The following is a 24137-nucleotide window of genomic DNA, read 5'->3' as shown; positions in this document are numbered from 1 at the left end:
GTAATAAATAATCCTGAGTGAGTCTACTTTTCTCTTCAAATCACACTCCAAAAAGTAACCAAAGGCTATGTCTCTCATAGTACACTCTGATGGCATCCAAAATTTGTACATAACACAACAGCATTGGTTTGGCATGAAAGAAGTTGGTCACGTCTGCACGAAGAGTCAAGTAACGCTTAGCATACGGGAGTCAAGTGCCCTAAAATCTGCCTATGAAGGCAAACTGTTAAGTCAGCTAAATTGTTTGACAAGCCTTATCCCGGTCTTTTGGAAGAGGGCAATCTTAGCATCTAGGATCTCAAGTGCAAGTGAAAGTCGCTCAGTCATGTCCGACGCTTTGTGACCCCCCCCATGGACTATGCAGTCCTTGGAATTCTCCAGGCCAGAATACCGGAGTGGGTTGCCTTTCCCTTCTCCCAGGGATCTTCCCGACCCTGGGATCGAACCCAGGTCTCCAGCATTGCAGGCGGATTCTTTACCAGCTGAGCCATCAGGGAAGCCCAGGATCTCAAGATATTGTTCAAAATACTGAAAGTCCCTGCAAACACCCTTCTTTTTTTTTCCTAACTTAAAATGTTTTATTTTGTATTGGGGTATATGCCAATTAACACTGTTGTCCTAGTTTCCGGTGGACAGCAAAGGGACTCAGCCATACATATACATGCATCATTTCTCCCCCAAACTCCCCTCCCATCCAGGCTGCCATGTGACACTGAGCAGAATTCCCTGTGCTGTCCAGCAGGTTCTTGCTGGTTCTCCATGTTAAATCCAGCAGTGTGTCCATGTCCATCCCAGACTCCCTGACTATCCCTTCTCCCATCCTTCCCCCTGGGAACCATAAGGTTATTACAGAGTATTGAGCAGAGTTCCCTGTGCTGTCCAGCAGGTCCTTGCTGGTTCTCCATGTTAAATCCAGCAGTGTGTCCATGTCCATCCCAGACTCCCTAACTATCCCTTCCCCTATCCTTCCTCCCTAGCAACCATAAGTTCATTCTCTGTGGGTCTGTTTCTGTTTAGTAAGTTCATCTGTATCATTTTTAGATTCCACATATAAGGAATGTCATAGGACATTTCTCCTTCTATGTCTGACTTACTTCTGTCAGTGTGACACTCTCTAGCAAACACACCTCTGTTCTTGGATAACACAAACAGAAAAACCATAATACTCATGCATGCATTATAGCTTTTTCAAGGGTGCCACCCCTAGCCTATTTCCCAAAGATTTAAACACATTTACTCCTAGGAAGCCAGTAGAGCCTCAGCGGTTTACTCACGTTGGAGAAAAACACACCATAAAGTCCCTAAATTGATGATGGCCTTCCTACATGTTCAATTTTGGCAGGATTCATATAACATAGCCATTATTTTGTAAAGACTTTTTTTTTAATGTGGACCATTTTGAAAGTAATCATTGAATTTGTTACATCATTGCTTCTGCTTTCTGTTTGGCTTTTTTCACCACGAGAGGAATGTTAGCTCCTAGACCAGGGATCAAACCTGCACGCCCTCCATTGAAAGGTAAAGTCTTGACTACTGGACCGCCAGGGAAGTCCTGATAATAACTTTAAATGGAGTATAATGCTTTTTATTATATATATTATATTTACATATTTTATTATATATTTATATATGAAATGCTTTACATTTTATTTCATTATTTATTATATTTATAAATATGCAAATATTCATTATATTTATTATATTTTAATATGTATTCATTCTATTAAAATATATTTTATTATATGTATTATATATTAAAATATATTTTATTATATGTATATTCTGATAATTTTAACATAGTCATTCTATTAAAATATATTTTATTATATTTATTATATTAAATATAATATAATTTATTGTATTTATATTTTATGAGTCGTGTCCGACTCTTTGCGACCTCATGGCCGTAGCCTACCAGGCTCCTCTGTCCATGGGATTCTCCAGGCAATAGTCCTGGAGTGGATTGCCATTTCCTTCTCCAGGGGATCTTCCCAACCCAGGGCTCAAACCCAGATCTCCCACACTGTAGACAGATGCTTTACCGTCTGAGCCACCAGGGAAGGCAAGGGTGAAGGAAGAGTATTATATTTTAATATATATGCTATTAAAATATACTTTATTATATTAAATATAATATATTGTATTATATTTGATTATATTAAAACATAATATATTTTATTATATTAAAATTTTGGTCCCGTCACTTCATGGGAAATAGATGGGAAAACAGTGGAAACAGTGTCAGATTTTATTTTTTTGGGCTCCAAAATCACTGCAGATGGTGATTGCAGCCATGAAATTAAAAGACGCTTACTCCTTGGAAGGAAAGTTATGCCCAACCTAGATAGTATATTCAAAAGCAGAGACATTACTTTGCCAACAAAGGTCCGTCTAGTCAAGGCTATGGTTTTTCCAGTGGTCATGTACGGATGTGAGAGTTGGACTGTGAAGAAGGCTGAGCACTAAAGAATTGATGCTTTTGAACTGTGGTGTTGGACAAGACTCCTGAGAGTCCGCTGGACTGCAAGGAGATCCAACCAGTCCATTCTGAAGGAGATCAGCCCTGGGATTTCTTTGGAAGGAATGATGCTAAAGCTGAAGCTCCAGTACTTTGGCCACCTCATGTGAAGAGTTGACTCACTGGAAAAGACTCTGATGCTGGAAGGGATTGAGGGCAGGAGAAGAAGGGGATGACAGAAGATGAGATGGCTGGATGGCATCTCGGACTCAATGGACGTTAAGTCTGAGTGAACTCCGGGAGTTGGTGATGCGCAGGGAGGCCTGGCGTGCTGAGATTCATGGGGTCACAAAGAGTCGGACACGACTGAGCAACCGAACTAAACTGAACTGACAATACATTTTATTATATTATTTTTATTATATTCTATTATATTATTATTATACTCAATAGTTTTATATTGAGTCACGAGATTGTACACCAGAAACCAATACTGTAAATCAACCGTACTTCAGTAAAAACACATAAACATTCACATGAGCAATTCACGGCACCACAGCGTGAGTTCACAAATTTTCAGATGTTTGTGTGACGCAGGGTATTTCTTCCTGCAGCTCTGTTTGCTGGCCATCGTCGCGTCTTTGAGCGACACCCTCTCCCACGTGCACACACAAGCCGCAGTGAGGCTGGGCGCCCCTTCGCCCCCGCCCCGCCCCGCTCCTCACCTTTGTACAGAGTCTTGGGCACCTGGCAGGTATGCCCGCAGCCGTTGGAACAGCACTTCTTAACCCCGGAGCACTCGTCGTCCGCGTCGCAGCTTTCCACGCAGGCGGCGGCGAACCCGCTGGCCTTCTCTGGGGAGGGGCAGTCTCCCTGCTTGACCGACAGGATGTACTTGAGGAACTCACAGCTGGTCACGCACTCGTAGTTCTTCTTGGGGAACAGAGACTGCGAGAGAGCAGAAATCCTTAAATTAAAGACCCATGGGGTCTGACGTCCACGACATCAGAGAGGCAGGTCACAATTCTGAGGCAACTTCAACGTCCTTCAACGGAGGGATAGATAAAGTGGACGTGGAATATGTGGAATACGTCCTTCAACAGAGGGATAGATAAAGTGGACGTGGTACGCATAGACAATGGGATATTACATGCCACTAAAAAGAATGAAGTCATGTCATCTGCACCAGCATGGACGGACCTAGAGACTGTCATACTGGGTGAAGCCAGTCAGGCAGAGAGGCAGAATCATGGTATGACACCCCTCCTGTGAAGAGTCTAAAAAGAAATGAAACTTATGTACAAAACAGAAATAGATGCAGAGACTTAGACATGAACTTACAGTTGCTGGGTGGGGGGGAGGATGGGGGAAGGGATAGTTAGGGAGTTTGGGATGGACATGGACACGCTGCTGTACTGAACATGGAGACCCACAAGGACCTGCTGTCCAGCACAGGGAACTCTGCTGAATACTGTGATAACCTTATGGTCACCAGGGGGAAGGATGGGGGAAGGGACAGTTAGGGAGTCTGGGATGTACATGGACACACTGCTGGATTTAACATGCAGAACCAGCAAGGACCTGCTGGCCAGCTCAGGGAACTCTGCTCAGTCCTCTGTAATAACCTTATGGTCACCAGGGGGAAGGATAGGGCAAGGCACAGTCAGGGAGTCTGGGATGGACATGGACACGCTGCTGTATTTAACATGGAGAACCAGCAAGGACCTGCGGTCCAGCACAGGGAAATTTGGTCAATACTCTGTGATAACTTTATGGTTCTCAGGGGGAAGGATGGGGGAAGGGACAGTTAGGGAGTTTGGGATGGACATGGACACACTGCTGGATTTAAAATGAGTAATTAATAAGGACTTACTGTCCAGCACAGGGAACTCTGATGGGAGGGGCGTTTGAAGTAGGATGGATACATGCGTATGTTTGACTGAGTGCCTTTGCTGTCCAACTTGAAGCTATCACAACATTGTTAATTGACTATACCACAATAGAAACAAAAAGATTAAGAAAAAATAAAATGAAACTATGGTTACTCCTTTTATAAAAGTGATGATCATCTCATAAAGTATCTTTTGTGTAAACTCCTATTTTCATATACAGAATATATTTTAGAATTTAAAAGGCTATCTCAAATCCTTTCTGGAAAGAGTGGAATGTAGACAAATTTAATCATCAATACTGCCAAAATGGAAACAGAGGAGGGATGTGCGTATTTGTGTCTGCATGTGGGTAGGGAAGGAAAAAAAAAATCTTGCGCCATCAAATTTTTCCTTTAATTGTTTACAAAATAAATGTACTTGCTTTCTTTCCCTCTCAGTCATGTCTGACTCTTTGCAACCCCATAGACTGCAGCCCAGCAGGCTCCTCTGTCCATGGAATTCTCCAGGTCAGAATACTGGAGTGGGTTGCCATTCCCTTCTCCAGGGGATCTCCCCGGCCCAGGCATTGAACCCAGGTCTGCTGCGCTGCAGGCAGATTCTTTACTGTCTGAGCCACCAGGGAAACCTCAAAGAAATGATGTGCTGATTTTCTAAAGAAGTATGAGCCATGAACTGTAACTTTATATTATACCCAACAGATACACGTCAACCACACACACACCCCCACAGATTATGGTTAATACATTCTGAGTTCTGACACTGTAAATTTAAAGTACAAATTTAATGTACATGTCCTCAGTACTCTGACAAATACCAGGGGAAAATTTCACCCTCTTTAATGCAAAGCGTGAAACACTGGAAGCACTCGGTGGAAAAAGTACAGTCCCAAGGTTTGAATTCAAATTGCAGACGTCAATAAAATTGATTGTTAATAATCAGATATAAAGAGTCGGACACAACTTAGCAACTGAAGGGAAACAACAGTCATGTATAACATTTGAAAATAATATGATCTGACTGGATTAAAATCGCATCTCAACTCAAGAACTATCCAGGTAAGACAGAAAAAAGGCCACATTTTCAGTATTGAAGTAGCAGAAATCTGTAGCTAATTAAAAAAATATAACTTTGTAAAACACTTAAAGCATTATCAGTTCTTAAGGCTTTTCTCTCTTACTCAATTTCACAGCCCACTGTTCTCTTACTTTCGAGATCTGCTTTACTTCACTGGCTTTTGAAAAAGTTCTAAATTCCAGTCCAAATCTAAGGAATCGAGGAAGCGTGCAAAAGGATCAGGAACAATTGTGGAGTGTTGGCCAAGTTTCCTCTTTCAGCAAAATGTATACATTACATGGGCTGAAAGAAAGCCGTAAAGTTACCCAAATTGCTGGCCCCTGCAACACAGGCTGAGCTTTGCAAGTAGAAATGATTTTATTCAAGCTGGCAAGTGTTTACTGCTGGCTAAGTTAGCAATCACAGGGACTTAAGTGTGTATTATGGTATAATCAAATCAACTGAGTGCAAACTTGTTCACATATGAAAACGAGGTGTAACTTGTAATCAGAAAACAAAGAAAAAGCTCTCTGTCCACGTGAGTCTAATCACCCATGTACCAACCACCATGCCCTTGAACCAGGACAGAAAAAGAGAGAAGCTGTCTCCTCCTGTTGCTAGTTTACTCGCCGAGCTAACAGATCAAAGTTAAAAACACACACAGTCGGGGAGACAGATCTGGAACGTTTGTTCCCACTGAGAGCGAAAGCAGAATGATCACGAAGTGAAAGTGTTCGTTGTTCAATCCCGACCGACTCTTCGCAACTCCATGGACTGTAGCCCACCCGGCTCCTCTGTCCATGGAGATTCTCCAGGCAAGAATCCTGGAGTGGGTTGCCATTTCCTTCCCCATGGACTGTAGCCCCCTAGGCTCCTCTGTCCATGGGGATTCTCCAGGCAAGAACACTGGAGTGACAATGTAGGGCAAAACCATACAGTATTGTAAAGTAAAAAAATTAAATTAAATTAACATTAAATAATTTAAAAATAAATAAATAAAAAATAAAAATAAAAAAGAACACTGGAGTGGGTTGCCATTTCCTTCCCCATGGACTGTAGCCCACCAGGCTCCTCTGTCCATGGGATTCTCCAGGCAAGAATCCTGGAGTGGGTTGCCATTTCCTTCCCCATGGACTGGAGCCCACCAGGCTCCTCTGTCCTTGGGATTCTCCAGGCAAGAATCCTGGAGTGGGCTGCCATTTCCTTCCCCATGGACTGTAGCCCACCAGGCTCCCCTGTCCATGGGGATTCTCCAGGCAAGAATCCTGGAGTGGGTTGCCATTTCCTTCCCCATGGACTGCAGCCCACCAGGCTCCTCTATCCATGGGGATTCTCCAGCGAAGAATCCTGGAGTGGGTTGCCATTTCCTTCCCCATGGACTGTAGCCCACTGGGCTCCTCTGTCCATGGGGATTCTCCAGGCAAGAATCCTGGAGTGGGCTGCCATGCCCTCCTCCAGGGGATCTTCCCGACCCAGGGATCAAACCTGCCTCTCTTACATCTCCTGCATCGGCAGGCGGGCTCTTTACCATCTGAGCCAGTACGGAAGCCCTAATCCAGAGGGACGGCAGGACTATTTGCTAATTAGTGAGTTAATCTGCCACAGTCACCATGTGAACTATTGTTCCATCAATTGCTCCAGAGTGTAGCCGCTGTGAGAAACCCTTAACAACATTCCTTTTTAAAAAAGAAAATATATAAAAAAGGTTTGAGCGCGTCATCTAAATTCAAGTTCATGGTCTTCTTAGTCTTTTTATTTAATTCTCTTTGATTCATCTGTGTGTTAGTCGCTCAGTCGTGTCTGACTCTTTAAAACCCCATGGACTGTAGCCAGCCAAGGCTCCTCTGTCCATGGGATTCTCCAGGCAGGAACACAGGAGTGGGTTGTCATTCCGTTCTCCAAATGACCATAATTTGTACAATAATTTGGATCTTCCAGTGGATGTGAGGGTTGTTTCATGCAATGAAATACGGCTCCTTTTCATGAGGCTTTCACAAACATGATTCTGTGGGAGGGTGATTATCTTGAGGTCCATGGAAAAGAGTTGGGAAAGTTCCTGTCTGTGCTGGAGTTTTCCAGACTGGTCCCTGAGCTTGTCACGTTGCAGACGAGATGACGAGGATTATGAGAGACGGGGCACACAGACAACCGGGCAATGCCGTGCAGAGTAGGTCACACCAGCTACTCAACAGGACTGGACCCACGGACGTCCCTTTTGCTTCTCCACTGCCATAGATTTCCTGTGCAACATTTCCAGATTCTTCTGTTATTCTGACCAAAACGCTACAGAGGCCAGAGCAAGAGTTGCTTCCCCAGTGATATGACCACCCACAAGTCTCCAAAGTGCCCCCCTACGAGGCCCGGCCCTGAGACATCTAAGGAGGGAATTTGGCCCCCTTGTAACTTCTAAGAAACCGTCTGTAGTCTTTGAACTTACATGAAGACCGTCTCACACATCCATGGATTTAATAATCTTTCAGAGGCATTCTACTTAACAGTTCCACTGTTTACACGCACTGAAGGCGAATTTTGATGTTCTCTGTCAATTATCTTTCAGAATTTCCACAGTTTATTGTGATCCACACAGTCAAAGGCTTTGGAATAGTCAATAAAGCACAAGTAGATGTTTTTCTGGAACTCTCTTGCTTTTTCCATGATCCAGCGGATGTTGGCAACTTGATCTCTGGCTCCCTCTGCCTTTTCTAAAACCAGCTAGAAATCAGGAAGTTCACGGTTCACGTATTGCTGAAGCCTGGCTTGGAGAATTTTGAGCATTACTTTACTAGCATGTGAAATGAGTACATACCAGACCACCTGACCTGCCTCTTGAGAAACCTATATGCAGGTCAGGAAGCAACAGTTAGAACTGGACATGGAACAATAGACTGGTTCCAAATAGGAAAAGGAGTACGTCAAAGCCGTATATTGTCACCCTGCTTATTTAACTTCTATGCAGAGTACATCATGAGAAACGCTGGACTGGAAGAAACACAAGCTGGAATCAAGATTGCCAGGAGAAATATCAATAACCTCAGATATGCAGATGACACCACCCTTATGGCAGAAAGTGAAGAGAAACTCAAAAGCCTCTTGATGAAAGTGAAAGAGGAGAGTGAAAAAGTTGGCTTAAAGCTCAACACTCAGAAAACGAAGATCATGGCATCTGGTCCCATCACTTCATGGGCAATAGATGGGGAAACAGTGGAAACAGTGTCAGACTTTATTTTTGGGGGCTCCGAAATCACTGCAGATGGTGATTGCAGCCATGAAATTAAAAGACGCTTACTCCTTGGAAGAAAAGTTATGACCAACCTAGATAGCATATTCAAAAGCAGAGACATTACCTTGCCGACTAAGGTCCGTCTAGTCAAGGCTATGGTTTTTCCTGTGGTCATGTATGGATGTGATAGTTGGACTGTGAAGAAAGCTGAGCACCGAAGAACTGATGCTTTTGAGCTGTGGTGTTGGAGAAGACTCTTGAGAGTCCCTTGGACTGCAAGGAGGTCCAACCAGTCCATTCTGAAGGAGATCAGCCCTGGGATTTCTTTGGAAGGAATGATGCTAAAGCTGAAACTCCAGTACTTTGGCCACCTCATGCGAAGAGTTGACTCATTGGAAAAGAGTCTGATGCTGGGAGGGACTGGGAGCAGGAGGAGAGGGGATGACCGAGGATGAGATGGCTGGATGGCATCACGGACTCGGTGAACGTAAGTCTGAGTGAACTCCAGGAGATGGCGATGGACCGGGAGGCCTGATGTGCTGCAGTTCATGGGGTCGTAAAGAGTCGGACACGACTGAGCGACTGAACTGAACTGAACTGTCAATTATCTTGGATAATCCTCTTGGATTCGGTTGAAAAATATTACTGGTCTGAGTGCAAATGAGAGAACATTTGGCATCTGTACAAAAGGTCTCTTCTCACATCTTTCATCATCACTTACTAAGAATTGATGAGTTCAGTGGAATAAAGACAAAAATGCTTACAGGTGACAGAAAATGATGTCAGAGTAAGAAAACGTGTGTCAGTCGCTCAGTCGTGTCCAACTCTTTGCAACCCAGTAGACTGTAGCCAGGCTCCTCTGTCCATGGAATCCTCCAGGCAAGAATACTGCAGTGGGTTGCCATCCCCTTCTCCAGGGGATCTTCCCCACCCAGGGAGCAAACCCAGGTCTCCTGCGTGGCAGCCGGATTCTTTACCACCTGAGCCACCAGGGAAGCCCAACACATTCAAAGAAGGGCTCAGAAAGGCAGTGCACTCAGGGAAAATGCCGTTGGATGCACTGGATGAAGGGGAAAACACTTCTCTTTTAATCAATACTCTATAGAATATTAATCAATTCTTATAAATCTCTCCTACATCCCCACCTCTTAGCTCAGAACTAAAGTCGTGTTTTCAGTACCCAACCTGCGCAACAAGCTAAGATCAACTTTCTTGTGGCCGATGGTAAAACGAAAATGAAACCCTACCAACAGCGCCTAATGCTTCTTGGATGCTTTTTAAAAAGACACCGTTGTCTTCATTTTGGTATAAAATGCAAGATGGTGGTAGTGGTGGTGTAGTTGCTAAGTCGTGTCAGACTCTCTGCGACCCCATGAGTTATAGCCTGCCAGGCTCCTCTGCCCATGGGATTGCTTCAGGCAAGAATACTGGAGTGGGTTGCCATTACCGCACATTAAAATAATTAGTGTGGAAATCATGGGATGATGAACACAGACACATCGAATTCAGTAAAATAAGCAAATGGGCAAGAAGTCCCCTAAATAGGAGGTCTCAGTTTCTCCCTGAATCCCCTGTAGCTCAAATGGTAAAGACTGCAGGAGACCAGGGTTCGATCCCTGGGTTGGGCAGTTCCTCTGGAGAAGGAAACGGCAACACACTCCAGTATTGTTGCCTGAAGAATCCCTTGGACGGAGGAGCCAGGCGGGCTACAGCCCGTGGGGCCGCACAGATTTGGACGTGACAGAGCGACCAACACGCCTGCATACACTTTCTCCCTGGAAAACTGCACTTGGTATTTGCCAAGTTCACCAGAACTGCACACGAGCCAGACCTTAAGTACACAGCCTTTGCAGAGAGCAAGGGGCCAAAGGGTTCTCTCCTTGCTCCAGCCAGCACACACACACACATACACAGAGGCGGCTTCAGCGTGGGCCCCCAGAAATGAGTTCTCCATCGTCACCACCGCCGTCTCCCCACGTCCTCACCAATGATGAGCTGAGGGACCTTCCACGGCAGGGCAAACTCTGACAACTGCTGAGGGTCTCCCAGACCCTCACCCCCACTTATATGCCTCCCCAGGCCCCACAAGCAGGATTAGTTTCACTTGGCAGATGAGACCCTCAGGTAGGCTGCAATTTACCCAAAATTGCACACAAAGAAGCATCAGAGGGCGGGCTAAGCTTTATCTCACAGGTGCTCCGTATCTCAGGGTAAAATTAAAAGATGACTAAGGCAGGGGCTCTAAATGTGCTTCCCTGCTAGGATTAACTGGGGGTTTCTAACACTCTGGAAATACCAAGGACAGAGCAGAGAGGGAAAATGCACATATATACACACACACAAATATGCGTGTGTCTATATACAGACACACACACACACACAGATGCATGTAGATCATACATGGGGCTTTCCAGGCGGCACTAGTGGTAAAGAATCAACCTTCCAATGCAGGAAACCTGGGTTCGATCCCTGGGTCGGGAAGATCTCCTAGAGAGAGAAATGGCAACCCACTCCAGTGTTCTTGTCTGGGAAATCCCATGGAGGGAGGAGCCTGGAGGGCTACAGTCCATGGGGTCATAAAAGAGTTGGATATAACTGAACACACACACACACATAAATCATACATATGGAAATCAAAACGGCAGTTATAGTCCAGGAATCCTGACAAGAATGAGCAACACTGAGATACAGCTTGCACTACTGAACTTCAAGAATAAAAATAAAAATTTTCAGGCATGTAGGTAGAAAAGGCAAGTTGATTATGATGGGGAAAATAAGCTTTCTCTTGGGTTAATTTCTCTCTATCAAATTTAATGTGTGAAGCCAGTAGAAAAATATATAATACTAAATATATAGAGAGATATAACTATATAATAGTAAAGTATAATAGTATATAATATAAAATATTATACATATCATATAATATCAAATATATATAAATACTAAAGAATATAAAAAATAAAATGAACTCAACTGTTATTTAAATATACATGTGACAGAAATATTCTCAAAGACATAAAGACTCAGAGGATATAACACTCATGAGTCTTTCTTGCCAAACTATGCCATGGTAAAATTCAGCTGTTCCACAATTAACAGAGATAAAGAGTAGGCTGGCTAGCACAGCACCCCCTCCCCCAAATAAAGCATATACATACATGTGTATATGTAGCGCTTCCCAGGTGCTGCTAGTGGCAAATACCCACCTGCCAATGTAGGAAACTGAAGAGACACAGGTTCGATCCCTGGGTCGGGAAGATCCCCTGCAGGAGGGCCTGGCAACCCACTCCAGTATTCTTACCTGGAGAATTCCATGGACAGAGGAGCCTGGTGGGCTATAGTCCATGGGGCCGCAAAGAATCGGACACAACAGAAGTGGCTTGTATGCGCATATATATTATGTGAGAAAACGAGTTTGTGCAAATCAATTTGGACTTCAGGTATAACAGAAGGCAGAATCTGTCATGAATCATCTCAAAGAAAACGGTGTCTTTTAAAAGACACCCAGACAGGATCAAATTTAGAAAGCCAGAAATACAGAAATTAGCATAAAAGAATTACTAATCATGTTCTCATCCACATATATGGGAAACCAAAATGGAAACACTGAAGGCAGGAAAAGAAGGGGACGACAGAGGATGAGATGGCTGGATGGCATCACCGACTTGACGGACATGAGTTTGAGCAAACTCCGGGAGTTGGTGATGGACAGGCAGGCCTGGCGTGCTGCAGTCCACGGGGTCGCAAAGACATGACTAAGCAACTGAACTGAACTGAGAATGGAAAAAAGTGTGAATGACTGTTTTTTTTTTAAAAGAGGACATGATATAATAAATAAAACTAAAAATAATAGAGTATGTCTTTAACACTTTGGTGGCTTAGAAGGAATGGGGCAAGAAACCTTGAACTTAATGTTAGGACCCCTGTACTCAGGGCTGTGATGGATGGACTGCAGCAGGAAGATCCAGAGCAAAACAGGCAGAAGCGACGGGCCTGTGGGGAGAAGTCCAGATTGAAACAAGGTGGCGGGTCTCGCGTTAGAGCCACACAGGACGTACTCAACCCGTCCAGCCGCGAGTTCTGACAGCACATGTGGAATGCTGTCATCCAGAGAAGACCTGGGGGCAGGCCTGAGGCCCAGAGTTCTTCTGGGAAGCTGGTCACTGAGGTTCCTTCTGCCCAGCGTGGACCAGAATGCAGACTCGCACAAGGGAACAGGGGCCAACAGTTTAGGAAGGGCGAGCCCTTCTTATCAGTGAGGGGTGGGTGGGAAGCCCTCCCTCCAATTCTTAAGTTTCCAGAAGCCTGCCAAGGGTCAACCTTTTAAGCAGGAATTTCTAAAGGCAGTTTTGCTATGGTTGACACCTCTGTGCAGGTAATCATGGCTATTTCTGGATGGTAGTCGTTGTTGAGTCGCCCAGTCGTGTCTGACTCTTTGTGACCCCACTGACTGCAGGGTGCCAGAATTCCCTGTTTGTCACCAACTCCCGGAGTTTGCTCAAACTCATGTCCGTTGTATCAGTGATGCCATCCAACCATCTCATCCTCTGTCGCCCCCTTCTTCTCCTGCCCTCAATCTTTCCCAGCATCAGGGCCTTTTCAAATAAGTTGGCTCTTCCCATCAGGTGGCCAAAGTATTGAAGCTTCCGTTTCAGCATCTGTCCTTCCAATGAGTATTCAGGCTTGATTTCCTTTACGATGAACTGGTTGGATCTCCTTGCTGTCCAAGGGACTCTAAAAAGTCTTCTCCAACACCACAGTTGAAAAGAATCAACTCTTAGGCACTCAGTTTTCTTTACAGTCCAACTCTCACATCCATCCACGACTACTGGAAAAACCACAGCTTTGACTAGAATGGACCTTGCCAGCAAAGTGATGTTTTTGATTTTTAATACATTGTCTAGATTTGAGAATTTGGAATGAAGGTTAAGTTTCACTCTCTCGTGCAGTTTGTTTTACCAATGTTTGCTCATATACAATTTCCAATGATCATATACAATTTCTATTACAAATAAATACATTAACCTGTTTAGACAAAACAACCCAAACTGCCAGCTGCATCTTTCAAAGAAGGCATCTAGTGACTAAGTATTCGTGAAATCGGAAAAAGAATTCTCAATTCAAACATTTCTAACCTGGGCTCGGAAATGCAATTATGAGTTGCTTAGAAACCCAGTTATATATCCTAATGGATTAAATGTGACGAACATTAAATTGCTTCCCAGGCAAACTAGACCATGGCCGTGAATGCTATCAAGTTAGGAGAAAATCAGAAACACGTATTTTAAGAACGCCACTTTCCTACTACTTTCACTGATAAAAGTGACCGACCCTTACACTTTACCGAAGCCGTTCAGATAATGGTCCCCAGGTTGCCCAGGGCTGTGTTCCCTGAGAGCTCACACACATGCGGTGACCCCAGAGATGACTGAAAATGCACGCCTGGAGGCAGGCTCGAGTCCATGGGGCCCGGAAAGATGTTGACAGGTGCTTCTGAGTTGAGGAGAAAGAGATCAAAGTTTGAGGAGGCTGGGACTTCCCTGGTGGCGCAGTGGATAAAAATCACCACCTGCCAACGGCGGAGACACAGGTTCGATTCCCAGTCTGGGAAGATTCCCTGATGCTGCAGAGCAACTAAGCCCCAAGAGCCACAGCTAATTGAGCCCGTGCTCCAGAGCTCCTGAGCTGCAACTCTCAAGCCTGAGTGTTGCAGTTACTGAAGAAACGTGTGCCTGGCGCCCGTGCTCGGCCACGAGAGAAGCCACCACAATGAGAGATGGTGTGCATCACAAATAGAGAGTAGCTCCCACTGGCTGCAGGTAGAGCAGTTCAGTTCAGCTCAGTCACTCTTTCCCAGCCATCAGGGTCTTTTCCAATGAGTCAGTTCTTCGCATCAGGTGGCCAAAGTATTGGAGTTTCAGCCTCAGCATCAGTCCTTCCAATGGACACTCAGGACTGATTTGCTTTTGGATGGTCTGGTTGGATCTCCTGGCAGTCCAAGGGACTCTCAAGCATCTTCTCCACCATCGCAGTTCAAAAGCATCAATTCTTTGGCACTCAGCTTTCTTCACAGTCCAACTCTCACATCCATACATGACCACTGGAAAAACCATAGCCTTGACAAGACGGACCTTTGTTGGAAGTAGAGCAAAGTCTGCGCAAATCAATGAAGGCTCAGCCTAGCCAAAAGAGTTTGAGGAGGCTGAAATGTGTAGGTCCTGTGAGCAAAAAATCAGGAAGGATGGAACTGAACAAAGAAACCCAGATAGGTGTGAGGGACCCCCCGGGGTTGGGCTGAATACTGCTTTTTGAATGTGCACGTGGTGAAAGCTCACAAGAACTGCAGAAAGCACCAGAAGAGAAAGCACAAGGGCAAAGCACACCTAGACTTCCAAGGAGCCTGCTGCTGCTGCTGCTGCTAAGTTGCTTCAGTCGTGTGCAACTCTGTGTGACCCCATAGACGGCAGCCCACCAGGCTCCCCTGTCCCTGGGATTCTCCAGGCAAGAACACTGGAGTGGGTTGCCATTTCCTTCTCCAATGCATGAAAGGGAAAAGGGAAAGTGAAGTCGCTCAGTCCTGTGTGACTCTTAGCGACCCCATGGACTGCAGCCTACCAGACTCCCCCGTCCATGGGATTTTCCAGGCCAGAGTACTGGATTGGGGTGCCAGTGTCTTCTCCATCCAAGAAGCCTAGCACCTCCCATTCCAGCCGTCAGAGCAGAGAGGAAACAGAATACACACGACATCGGACAGAGTCCCAAGAGAAGTATCACTGTACTGCTCAGTGGCTCATTCATGTCTGACTCTGCAACCTCATGGCCTGTAGCCTGCCAGGCTCCTCTGTCCATGGGATTCTCCAGGCATGCATTCTGGAGTTCAGTGCCATTTCCTTCTCTAATCACCTTAGTAACGGGGACACATGAGCCCTGGACTAAAGGCTGCTCTGACTCGGCACTAAGAACGTTTAAAAGCAAGTCTCTGCAGGAGAAACTGATGTCAAGCAACTCTCTCCATGCCAGAAGAGTCTAATGCTTTTCACAGAAATACAGCAGAATTGAGAACACGCAAAAGTGACATCTAGTCAAAAGATCAGCTGGTGTGCAAAGAAGCAGGAAACTATGACATGCAAGCAAAATGGAACTAGAAAGTCTAAAGGTGATGTCATTGGCAGAAAAAGACATGAGAAGAAAAAGACATGAGAGGATATTATAAATATGCTCCGTATACCTTAGGAATATACAAGAAAACATGGACACAGAGAAAAGAGAAACAGAAGATGAGAGAAGGACCTGCATGAGGCTTGCAGAAGCAAAGATGGAAACACAAAAAATATACCAGACAGGATTTTAAAAGTGTCAGACGTTGCAGAAGAAAAGATTCCCTGATGGGAACTTGAAGTCACAACAATGAAAATTATCAAAATGAAGCAGAGAGTGGGTGTAGGTGGGGAAATGAACACCACCACCAACAACAAAAAAAACAAGATCAGAGAGTCTCTGATGAGAAGACCATATAAATCTATCATATTTATAATCAGGTCGCCAGAAGACAGTACATGGAGGGTGTTAAAAAAAAAAACTTGATGAAAATTATAAGCCTACAATTAGAAGAATCTTACTCACCTCAAACAGAAGACATATAAAGTCTACCCCATCAAGGTATACCATAACCATATTACAATCAGGTACAGAAAAAAAAAAGAAGTGAAAAGCATACAGTGAGAGGGCTTCCTTGGTGGTCTGGTGGTTAAGAATCTGTCTCGCAATGCAGGGGACGCAGGTTCGATCCCTGGTTGGGGACCTAAGATCCTACATGCCTTGAGACAACTAGCCCTGTGCACAGCTAGACAGGTCGCATGCCTCAGCTACATAGCCAGTGCTCCGAAATGAAGACCCAGCACAGGCGAAAGAAAGAAAAAAAAAAAAAAGAAGGAAAACTGTAAGAACAAATACATCACTTCAAGTTTAAAAAAAAAAGGCAGAAAAATAAAAAGATAATTTATATACAGCTTAAAAAAAAAGCAAGTCAGAAAATTTTCAGAAAATATCCAAGACAAAAGGAAATGAAGAGCTATTTTTAAATCACTAAATTTTTTTAAAGAAATTATTAATATTTCACTGGAATTCCATACCCCATTCAAATACCTTTCATTTGGGGGCAGAGACAAGGCAACAATTGTAACTCTGCATTTTAAATGATGAAAAGAGTGAGGGTTCCCCCTGCCACCTTAAAACACCTTTATGAGTCATTGCATACTTTCTATGGAATACCAGAGAGGATAATGGCAAGACTTCATCAAGTCGGCAGGTGACACAAAGTGAGCGCTTACACGGAACCCCAGGATCTGTGAGGAGCATCCGCACACACATTTGCTTGTCCCTGACCAGCCTCACTGGGACACACGGACCCTGATGCCCATGGCCCACACCTGCTGGGTCAGGATCTGCACTTTAGCAAAAAACAAACAAAAAAACAAAAAACTCCAGGTGATGTATGTGCAGCAGGACCAAGTCTGGTCCCTGGAAGCTGTATGGAGAAGCCGTCTCTCTCTCATCTCTGCAACTGAAACGTGATTCAAAGCCCTCACCTCTGACTCCAGAAATCTGGGCTTTTCCCCAGCGCATCTCCCACTGCACACTCCTGTTCGTCTCCCCTTGGCATGTATTCAAGCCTTTCCAAGGTGAGAACACACAGGAACCGTCTCCCCAGAATGAAAGCCCCTGACCACAGCCCCTTGTTTCTCGTCTTTCCCACCCAGACAGTCTTGGGAAGGAAGTTAAAACTTAGGAACAGACTTGTGTGCGTTTGCTGTGCATTTCCTTCTGTGTGTGCATACTGACTAGTGATCCCTGGAGGGTCCGATGGTAAAGAATCTGTTTGCAATCTGGGAGACAGGGGGTTCAGTCCCTGGGTTGAGAAGATCCCCTGGAGAAGGGCATGGCAACCCACTGCAGTATTCTTCCCTGGAGAATCCCATGGGCAGAAGAGGCTGGCGGGCTACCGTCCATGGGGTTGCAAACGAGTCGGATGTGATTAAACAGTGGACACTTTCACGTCTCTACTGTTCAGTGGGACTTTATCAAGGAATCTTCAAAGCGATGACCTTGTACTTCGCCTTCATCATAAAAACACCTACTATTTACCCCTTCTCTGTTATGTCCTGTCACTGTTTAAGTGCTTTGATGTATGTTTTATCATTTACTTAAATTAGCTTTAGCAATTTCCAAGACATTCCACTCCTCATGTGGCTACCTGCCTAGTCCTTCTTCTCAGACAGGTAAGTCTTTAAATCATTCCAAATAGCCTCCAGTCTCAGTCTGTTCCAAATTTTCAAACCTCATCAGTTCTCCTCAACAGAGTCTCGTATAATTCTATACTCCCCAGTGCCACATAAAAATTCACTGAAAATTGAGCCTCACTGCTCGGGGAGAAAAATAAAAAATAAAAAATAAAAAAGACTATATTCCATGGAGGACATGTTCCACCCAGTGAATAATTCACCCAATGACAACAAAACATCATTCACTATTCTTGATATCCTCATTTTGCAGGACTGTGAAACTGGTTCTAATGAGGACAGCTTCTTTTATAAAGCAATGGTAAAGGAAATCTCATAGCGATTATAAAATTCTTCTCCATTCCGTGAACCGTTTCAGTTCCATGACTTCCACCCCAAGTTGAAAACTTGGACCAAATCTGCACCTTACCCAAAGATCACGACCCAGAATCTCTCGCCCACACGTTTCTTTACTATAAAAATATAAAAGGTAAACGTCCAGCATTTGTAAAAATAAAACCTTATTCCTTGTAGTAATAGGAGCTAATACTTTCAGAAAATGTGCAGGTCCTCCTAGCCACCACTGCTGTCAGCAAACCACTCCCTTACACCAACAAAAGAACACTTCCACGCATCCCCCTTTACACCCACCCATGCCTGGAAGCTGGGCCCACGTGCCTTCAGTCCAGTTCAGTTCAGTCGCTCAGTTGTGTCCAACTTTCTGCGACCCCATGGACCGCAGCACGCCAGGCCTCCTGATCCATCACCAACTCCCACAGTTTACCCAAACTCACGTCCATGAAATGTTCTTATAGCCCCCCTCCTCTCTGCAAGTCGCCCGCCCACCCCTCTGGAGCACATCCAGCAAGCTTTCTCTGCAGCCACCTTCTAACTCTGCTCTTATGAAGGGTGCCCATGTCCTGTGCATCACAGCACCCAGTGATCAATTTTCAGACCTCCCCCGTTTTGCAGACACAGTCCATTACTGCTTCCTTCAGGGGATTTCCCTGGTAGCTCAGATGGGAAAACAATCTGCAATGCAGGAGACCCAGTTTTATCCCTGGGTCGCAAAGATCTTCTGAAGAAGGGAAAGGCTACCCACACCAGTATTCCACGTGCCTAGAGAATTCCACGCACAGACCATGGGGTTGCAAAGAGTTGGACATGCTGCTGCCGTTGCTGCTAAGTCACGTCAGTTGTGTCTGACTCTGAGCGACCTCATTGACGACAGCCCGCCAGGCTCCTCTGGCCCTGGGATTCTGGACATGACTGAATGACTGATAGTTTTCTTGAAAAACTGTTGCCGTGTGTCCTTTAGACCTCCACCTTGGACTTTCTCCTCTGGGAGCACAGAGTCGCAGCCACTGGACTACCAGGGGAAGCTCAACCTTCTCCCATCTTAACAGCTTCCCTTAGTCCACTGTGGTGTTAGAGAAGCCTCTTGGACTGCAAGGAGATCCAACCAACTAACTTATTCTAAAGGAAATCAGTGCTGAATATTCATTGGGAAGACTCGTGCTGAAGCTCCAATACTTTGGCCACCTGATGTGAAGAACCAACTCATGGGAAAAGACCCTCATGCTGGGAAAGATTGAAGGCAGGAGAAGGGGAGGACAGAGGATGAGATGGTTGGATGGCATCACCAACGTGATGGACACGAGTTTGAGTAAGCTCTGGGAGTTGATGACGGACAGGGAAGCCTGGCGTGCTGCGGTCCATATGGTCGCAAAGAGTCGGACACGACTGAGCAACTGAACTGAACTTACTCCACTTGCTGGTTTTCCTAGGCTCCCATCCTTATACTACTGTGATTCAGGGCATAATCCAGGAAGCTCCTGTCTTTCTACCACTTCATCCAGCTTCATGATTTTAAATACCGTCTATCCACCATGATGTCTGCATTTCCAGCCTGATCTCTCCCTCAACTGCAGACTCATGGATTGGTGGTGTGCCTATAATGCGTCTCAAGTGGAAGTACGGTTTGCGTCTCAGACACAGTATGTACAAACTTTCAGTATATCAGTTCAGTTCATTCACTCAGTCGTGTCTGACTCTTTGCAACCCCATGAACCGCAGCATGCCAGGCCTCCCTGTCCATCACTAACTCCCAGAGTCCACCCAAACCCATGTCCATTGAGTCAGTGATGCCATCAAACCATCTTATCCTCTGTCGTCCCCTTCTCCTCCTGCCCTCAATCTTTCCCAGCATCAGGGTCTTTTCCAGTGAGTCAGCTCTTCGCATCAGGTGGCCAAAGGATTGGAGTTTCAGCTTCAGCATCAGTCCTTCCAATGAACATTCAGGACTGATTTCCTTTCGGATGGACTGGTTGGATCTCCCTGCTGTCCAAGGGACTCTCAAGAGTCTTCTCCAACACCACAGTTCAAAAGCATCAGCACCAAACCCCACCTGCACATGACCCTTCACAGGGATGTTCTAGTCAGGTCAGCTACTGTTCTGATACACTGAAGCCAAAGACTGCTAACGTGCAGCAAATTCTATGGGCTGATCCGCTGTCTCATGCACACACCTGGGCCAGATTATATAATTTTATCTGTTTAGCTCTCATCCATTTCTTTCAGTACCTTTAACTCTTACAGAAACACACCCAGACAGGTGAGGGCTCTGTCTGAATTCCTCAAGTGATGCACATTTACTTAACACCCCAGATCAGAAGACAACAAAACAGGGTTGTGGGGGAGCGGAAGAAAGACAAGGTCTGCTGGCAAGAAGTGGGGTGTGATGAACACCACAGTTTTGGAGTCTGATGAACACCACACTTTTGGGGGTCTCTTTCCAGTCATGCTGGAATATCCCAAGGCCAAGGAGACCCTGAAGTTAGTGAGGAACCTTGCTCTTCCTTTAATTCCTTGAAGGACCTTGAATGAACTCTGATTTTGCACCCGCAAAGCTTCCTTCTCATTTGAGAGCAAGTCTCTGAACACACTAATGGTTGGGACAATGACTTTACCTAAGAGGCTCATTCTGTACTTTCTGCTGAGGGACGGAAAACTCTTGTCTTCCACTCTGGGCATTGTGACATGGAGCAGGTTAGACAGAGGTGCCTGGGGACAGAGGGTGGCGGGAAAGAAACGTAACCAGAAATCAAACGCCCTTGATTTTACATCTCATTTCTCTGCCTCTCAGCAATGTCATCTCATTTTCTCCTTGCGTGTCAGCCTCACTGTCCACAAAGTTCACCTAGCAAAATTCAGATGTAACTTGTCCTGAGAATTGCCATGAAAATCAAATGGAGTGAGATGGAAAAAAATATTTTGAAAATCAGAAAGCACAAAGAAATAAATCAATGTTGCTGTCTGTGGCAATGCGCCAGCCTCGTTTTGGTTCCTATTTTTACCCTGACCAGGACCGGATCACCAGGCAGACCGAATGTCAAGTTCAATACCAACCAGGGACGCTTCTCTCACTGACTCACATGTGATGTAGGTGAGCTCTCAGCTTTCCAAGACCCCTGGTGCACAGTTCAGATGGCCAGTGTTGACTGTCAGCTGACATCCGGCTAGACTGGGCATGTTAGGAAGTCAAAAACATCACAGGCAAAGGTGGGAGGTGTATCATCACCAAGAAGGCCCTGTGTAAACTATGACGTATCCTGCACCATCAAAAGTAAGGCAACAACAGCTCTAACGCAGATGATTATCTTACCTACTGTTAGCAAGGAAAAAAGATGCTTTCTCTTATAATTTAAGATTCCATCAATCGTAAGAAAGAACATTTAAACGTACGAAGACATGCGTTTTATGACTAGTAAGACAAACCTTCATAATTTATCATGGTTCTTAGGATTTTGTAAAAGCAAGAGGCAGGGAATAATAGCTAATAAACTAAAGCAACACAGTACAATCTATCCATGTTCCTACTGTGGGGGAAAAAAAAAACACATTTCATAACACATGAGAAATCATCCGTTAAGACCCACAGAAAGAGTCCTGAAAGATTCCTGTCCTAATACATTTAACATTTTTTTTGTTTAAAAAATAAGATTGCTAGCTTTGCCTGTAGCCTGAAATGGTAGCAAAAGCAGAACAGTATCCATAATCAAATGAGAAGTTGAAAGGGTCAATACATGAGAAGGTGATGAATCGGTTCTAGGGATGTTATTTTATATATATATGCCCCTGGGGCTTCCCTGGTGGTCCAATGGTTATCACTTCGCCTACCAATGCAGGGGTCATGGGTTCCGTTCCCTGAGCCTGAGCTCCGGGGCTGCATGCTGCAACTAGTAAAGCCCACACGTCTCCAGCCCATGCTCTGCAACAAGAGAAGCCACCGCAATGAGCCTACACCACACTGCAACAAACAGTATTTTCTCCTCGCTGCTGCTAGTGAACCCCGGTGCCCAGCAATGAAGACCTAGCAGAGCCAAAAAGCAAACAAATAAGATGCCCCTGAAAATCTTTTCCATGCAGGATAGTTCTAAGACCAAACTTACCAAGAACAATGGTTTATGTTTAGACATGGGTGCTGGTGATACAGATGAAGACAGGATGCAGTCTGACTGGGTAGGGGGGTTATGCAGGTATCATGATGCCTTGTGGTTCCTCTTCCCTGCTGGCTCAGAAGACGGTAAAAGCATCTGCCTACAATGCGGGAGACCCTGGTCTGATCCCTGAGTTGGGAAGATCCCCTGGAGAAGTGAATGGCAGCCCCACTCCAGGACTCTTGCCTGGAAAATCCCACGGACGGAGGAGCGTGGCCGGCTACAGTCCACTGGGTTGCAAAGAGTCAGACAGGACTGAGTGACTTCGCTCAGAAAGTGGGACATACTTTCTGGGAACGGTCAGATTTTTGATAAAGATTCAGCTTTATGGACCACACGACATGTCACAACTACCCAACTCTGCTCTTGCAACACAAAAGCAGTTGTATACATTAAAAAAAAAAAAAAAACTGTTCTGACTACGTTCCAATAAAACCTGATTTACAAAAGCAAAGGACAGACTGGTTTTTGCTCTTCAGGATGTGGTTTGCAAGCTCACGCCTTTGAAGATAAAGCTTGGACTGCATAGACGGAAGAGCTACAGGTGAATACATTAAATCAAGTGTCTCTAACTATCTAGTTGTTTCTGCCATAGAAGCCTAAAATCTGGAGTCGTCCTGGGTTCGGACTCTTAGAAAGGGAAAGCTTAGGTTCTTGACAATATGGAACCTGGATACCTTCTCAACACAAAATGTAATAACCAGAAGGATGGACAGGTCTTCTCAATGAGTGCCTAGCCTTGAAAACACTGTGGGAGGGGGGTTCATGTTTGGGAACGCATGTAAGAATTAAAGATTTTAAAATTTAAAAAAAAATAAAAAAATTAAAAAAAAAAAAAAAGAAAACACTGAACCAGGAATGAGTCCTTCCAGGATTCAGTCTCTTTAAGCAAAAGTCAGACATTTATTAGCACAATAAAACAGGAGCAAAAACAAAAAAACAACCCACAGGAATAAGAACAATCAAAGCAACTACAGTTGAATATTAAGGCTTGAGCTTTTGGACCATTGGGCTGGGAGCTCTCTACAAAGTTCCTCAGGTTAAGTAGCCTCTCTTTTCCCCACCTTTCAAGTTTCAACAAACCTTTCTGCCACAGCATACAATTTGGACACACATCCCATTTTTTTAAAAAATATTTATTTTTGGCTGTGCTGGGTCTTTGCCGCCTCACGGGCTTGCTTAGTTGCGCCTAGCGGGACCCAACACTAATTGTAGAGGGCAGGCTCCCAGTCTCATTTTAATAAACCAGACGTGGTTCAGAAGCCCCCACGGTTATTTCAGACAGAACGAGATTCACAGAAGCCCACTCCTGCCGCTGCTAAGTCACTTCAGTCGTGTCTGACTCTGTGCAACCCCAGAGACGGCAGCCCACCAGGGGGGATTCTCTAGGCAAGAACACTGGAGTGGGTTGCCATTTCCTTCTCCAGTGAAAGGTGGAAGTGAAGTTGCTCAGTCGTGTCCGACTCTTAGCAACCCCATGGACTGCAGCATGTCTGAAATTGCACGGAGAAAGGTTTCAAATGACCTTCAGTTGTATTTCCTGTTTCAGGGATCTGACATAAACCTACTACCCCGGACTCAGGGATGTTAACAGATAATGCGTTTCTCAAGCGAACAGCACATCTTGTTTCTCTAGAATTGACAGCGGCACGTTTTTGTTCCTATGGATGTGTGGTCTGGGTGCAGAATCGAACACAAAATAAAACCAGAGTGCACGTTCCAGAACGTAGGGCATGC

The 24137-nt window shown here is 45.0% G+C and overlaps 1 protein-coding gene across 2 annotated transcripts in view; it reads right to left on the bottom strand.

Annotated features, from left to right (window-relative positions):
• Positions 1–24137, bottom strand: part of LOC101118853 (anosmin-1) — a 222078-nt gene that overhangs the window by 64941 nt on the left and 133000 nt on the right. For both annotated transcript variants that reach the window (XM_042241675.2, XM_060407548.1), the window contains exon 4: positions 3184–3406. In XM_042241675.2, coding sequence (XP_042097609.1) covers positions 3184–3406 — 223 coding nt within the window. The remainder of the gene's footprint in view (positions 1–3183; positions 3407–24137) is intronic.

This window comes from Ovis aries, chromosome X, assembly GCF_016772045.2.
Source record: "Ovis aries strain OAR_USU_Benz2616 breed Rambouillet chromosome X, ARS-UI_Ramb_v3.0, whole genome shotgun sequence".
Lineage (NCBI taxonomy): Eukaryota > Metazoa > Chordata > Mammalia > Artiodactyla > Bovidae > Ovis > Ovis aries.
This window is presented reverse-complemented; position numbering and strand designations above follow the sequence as displayed.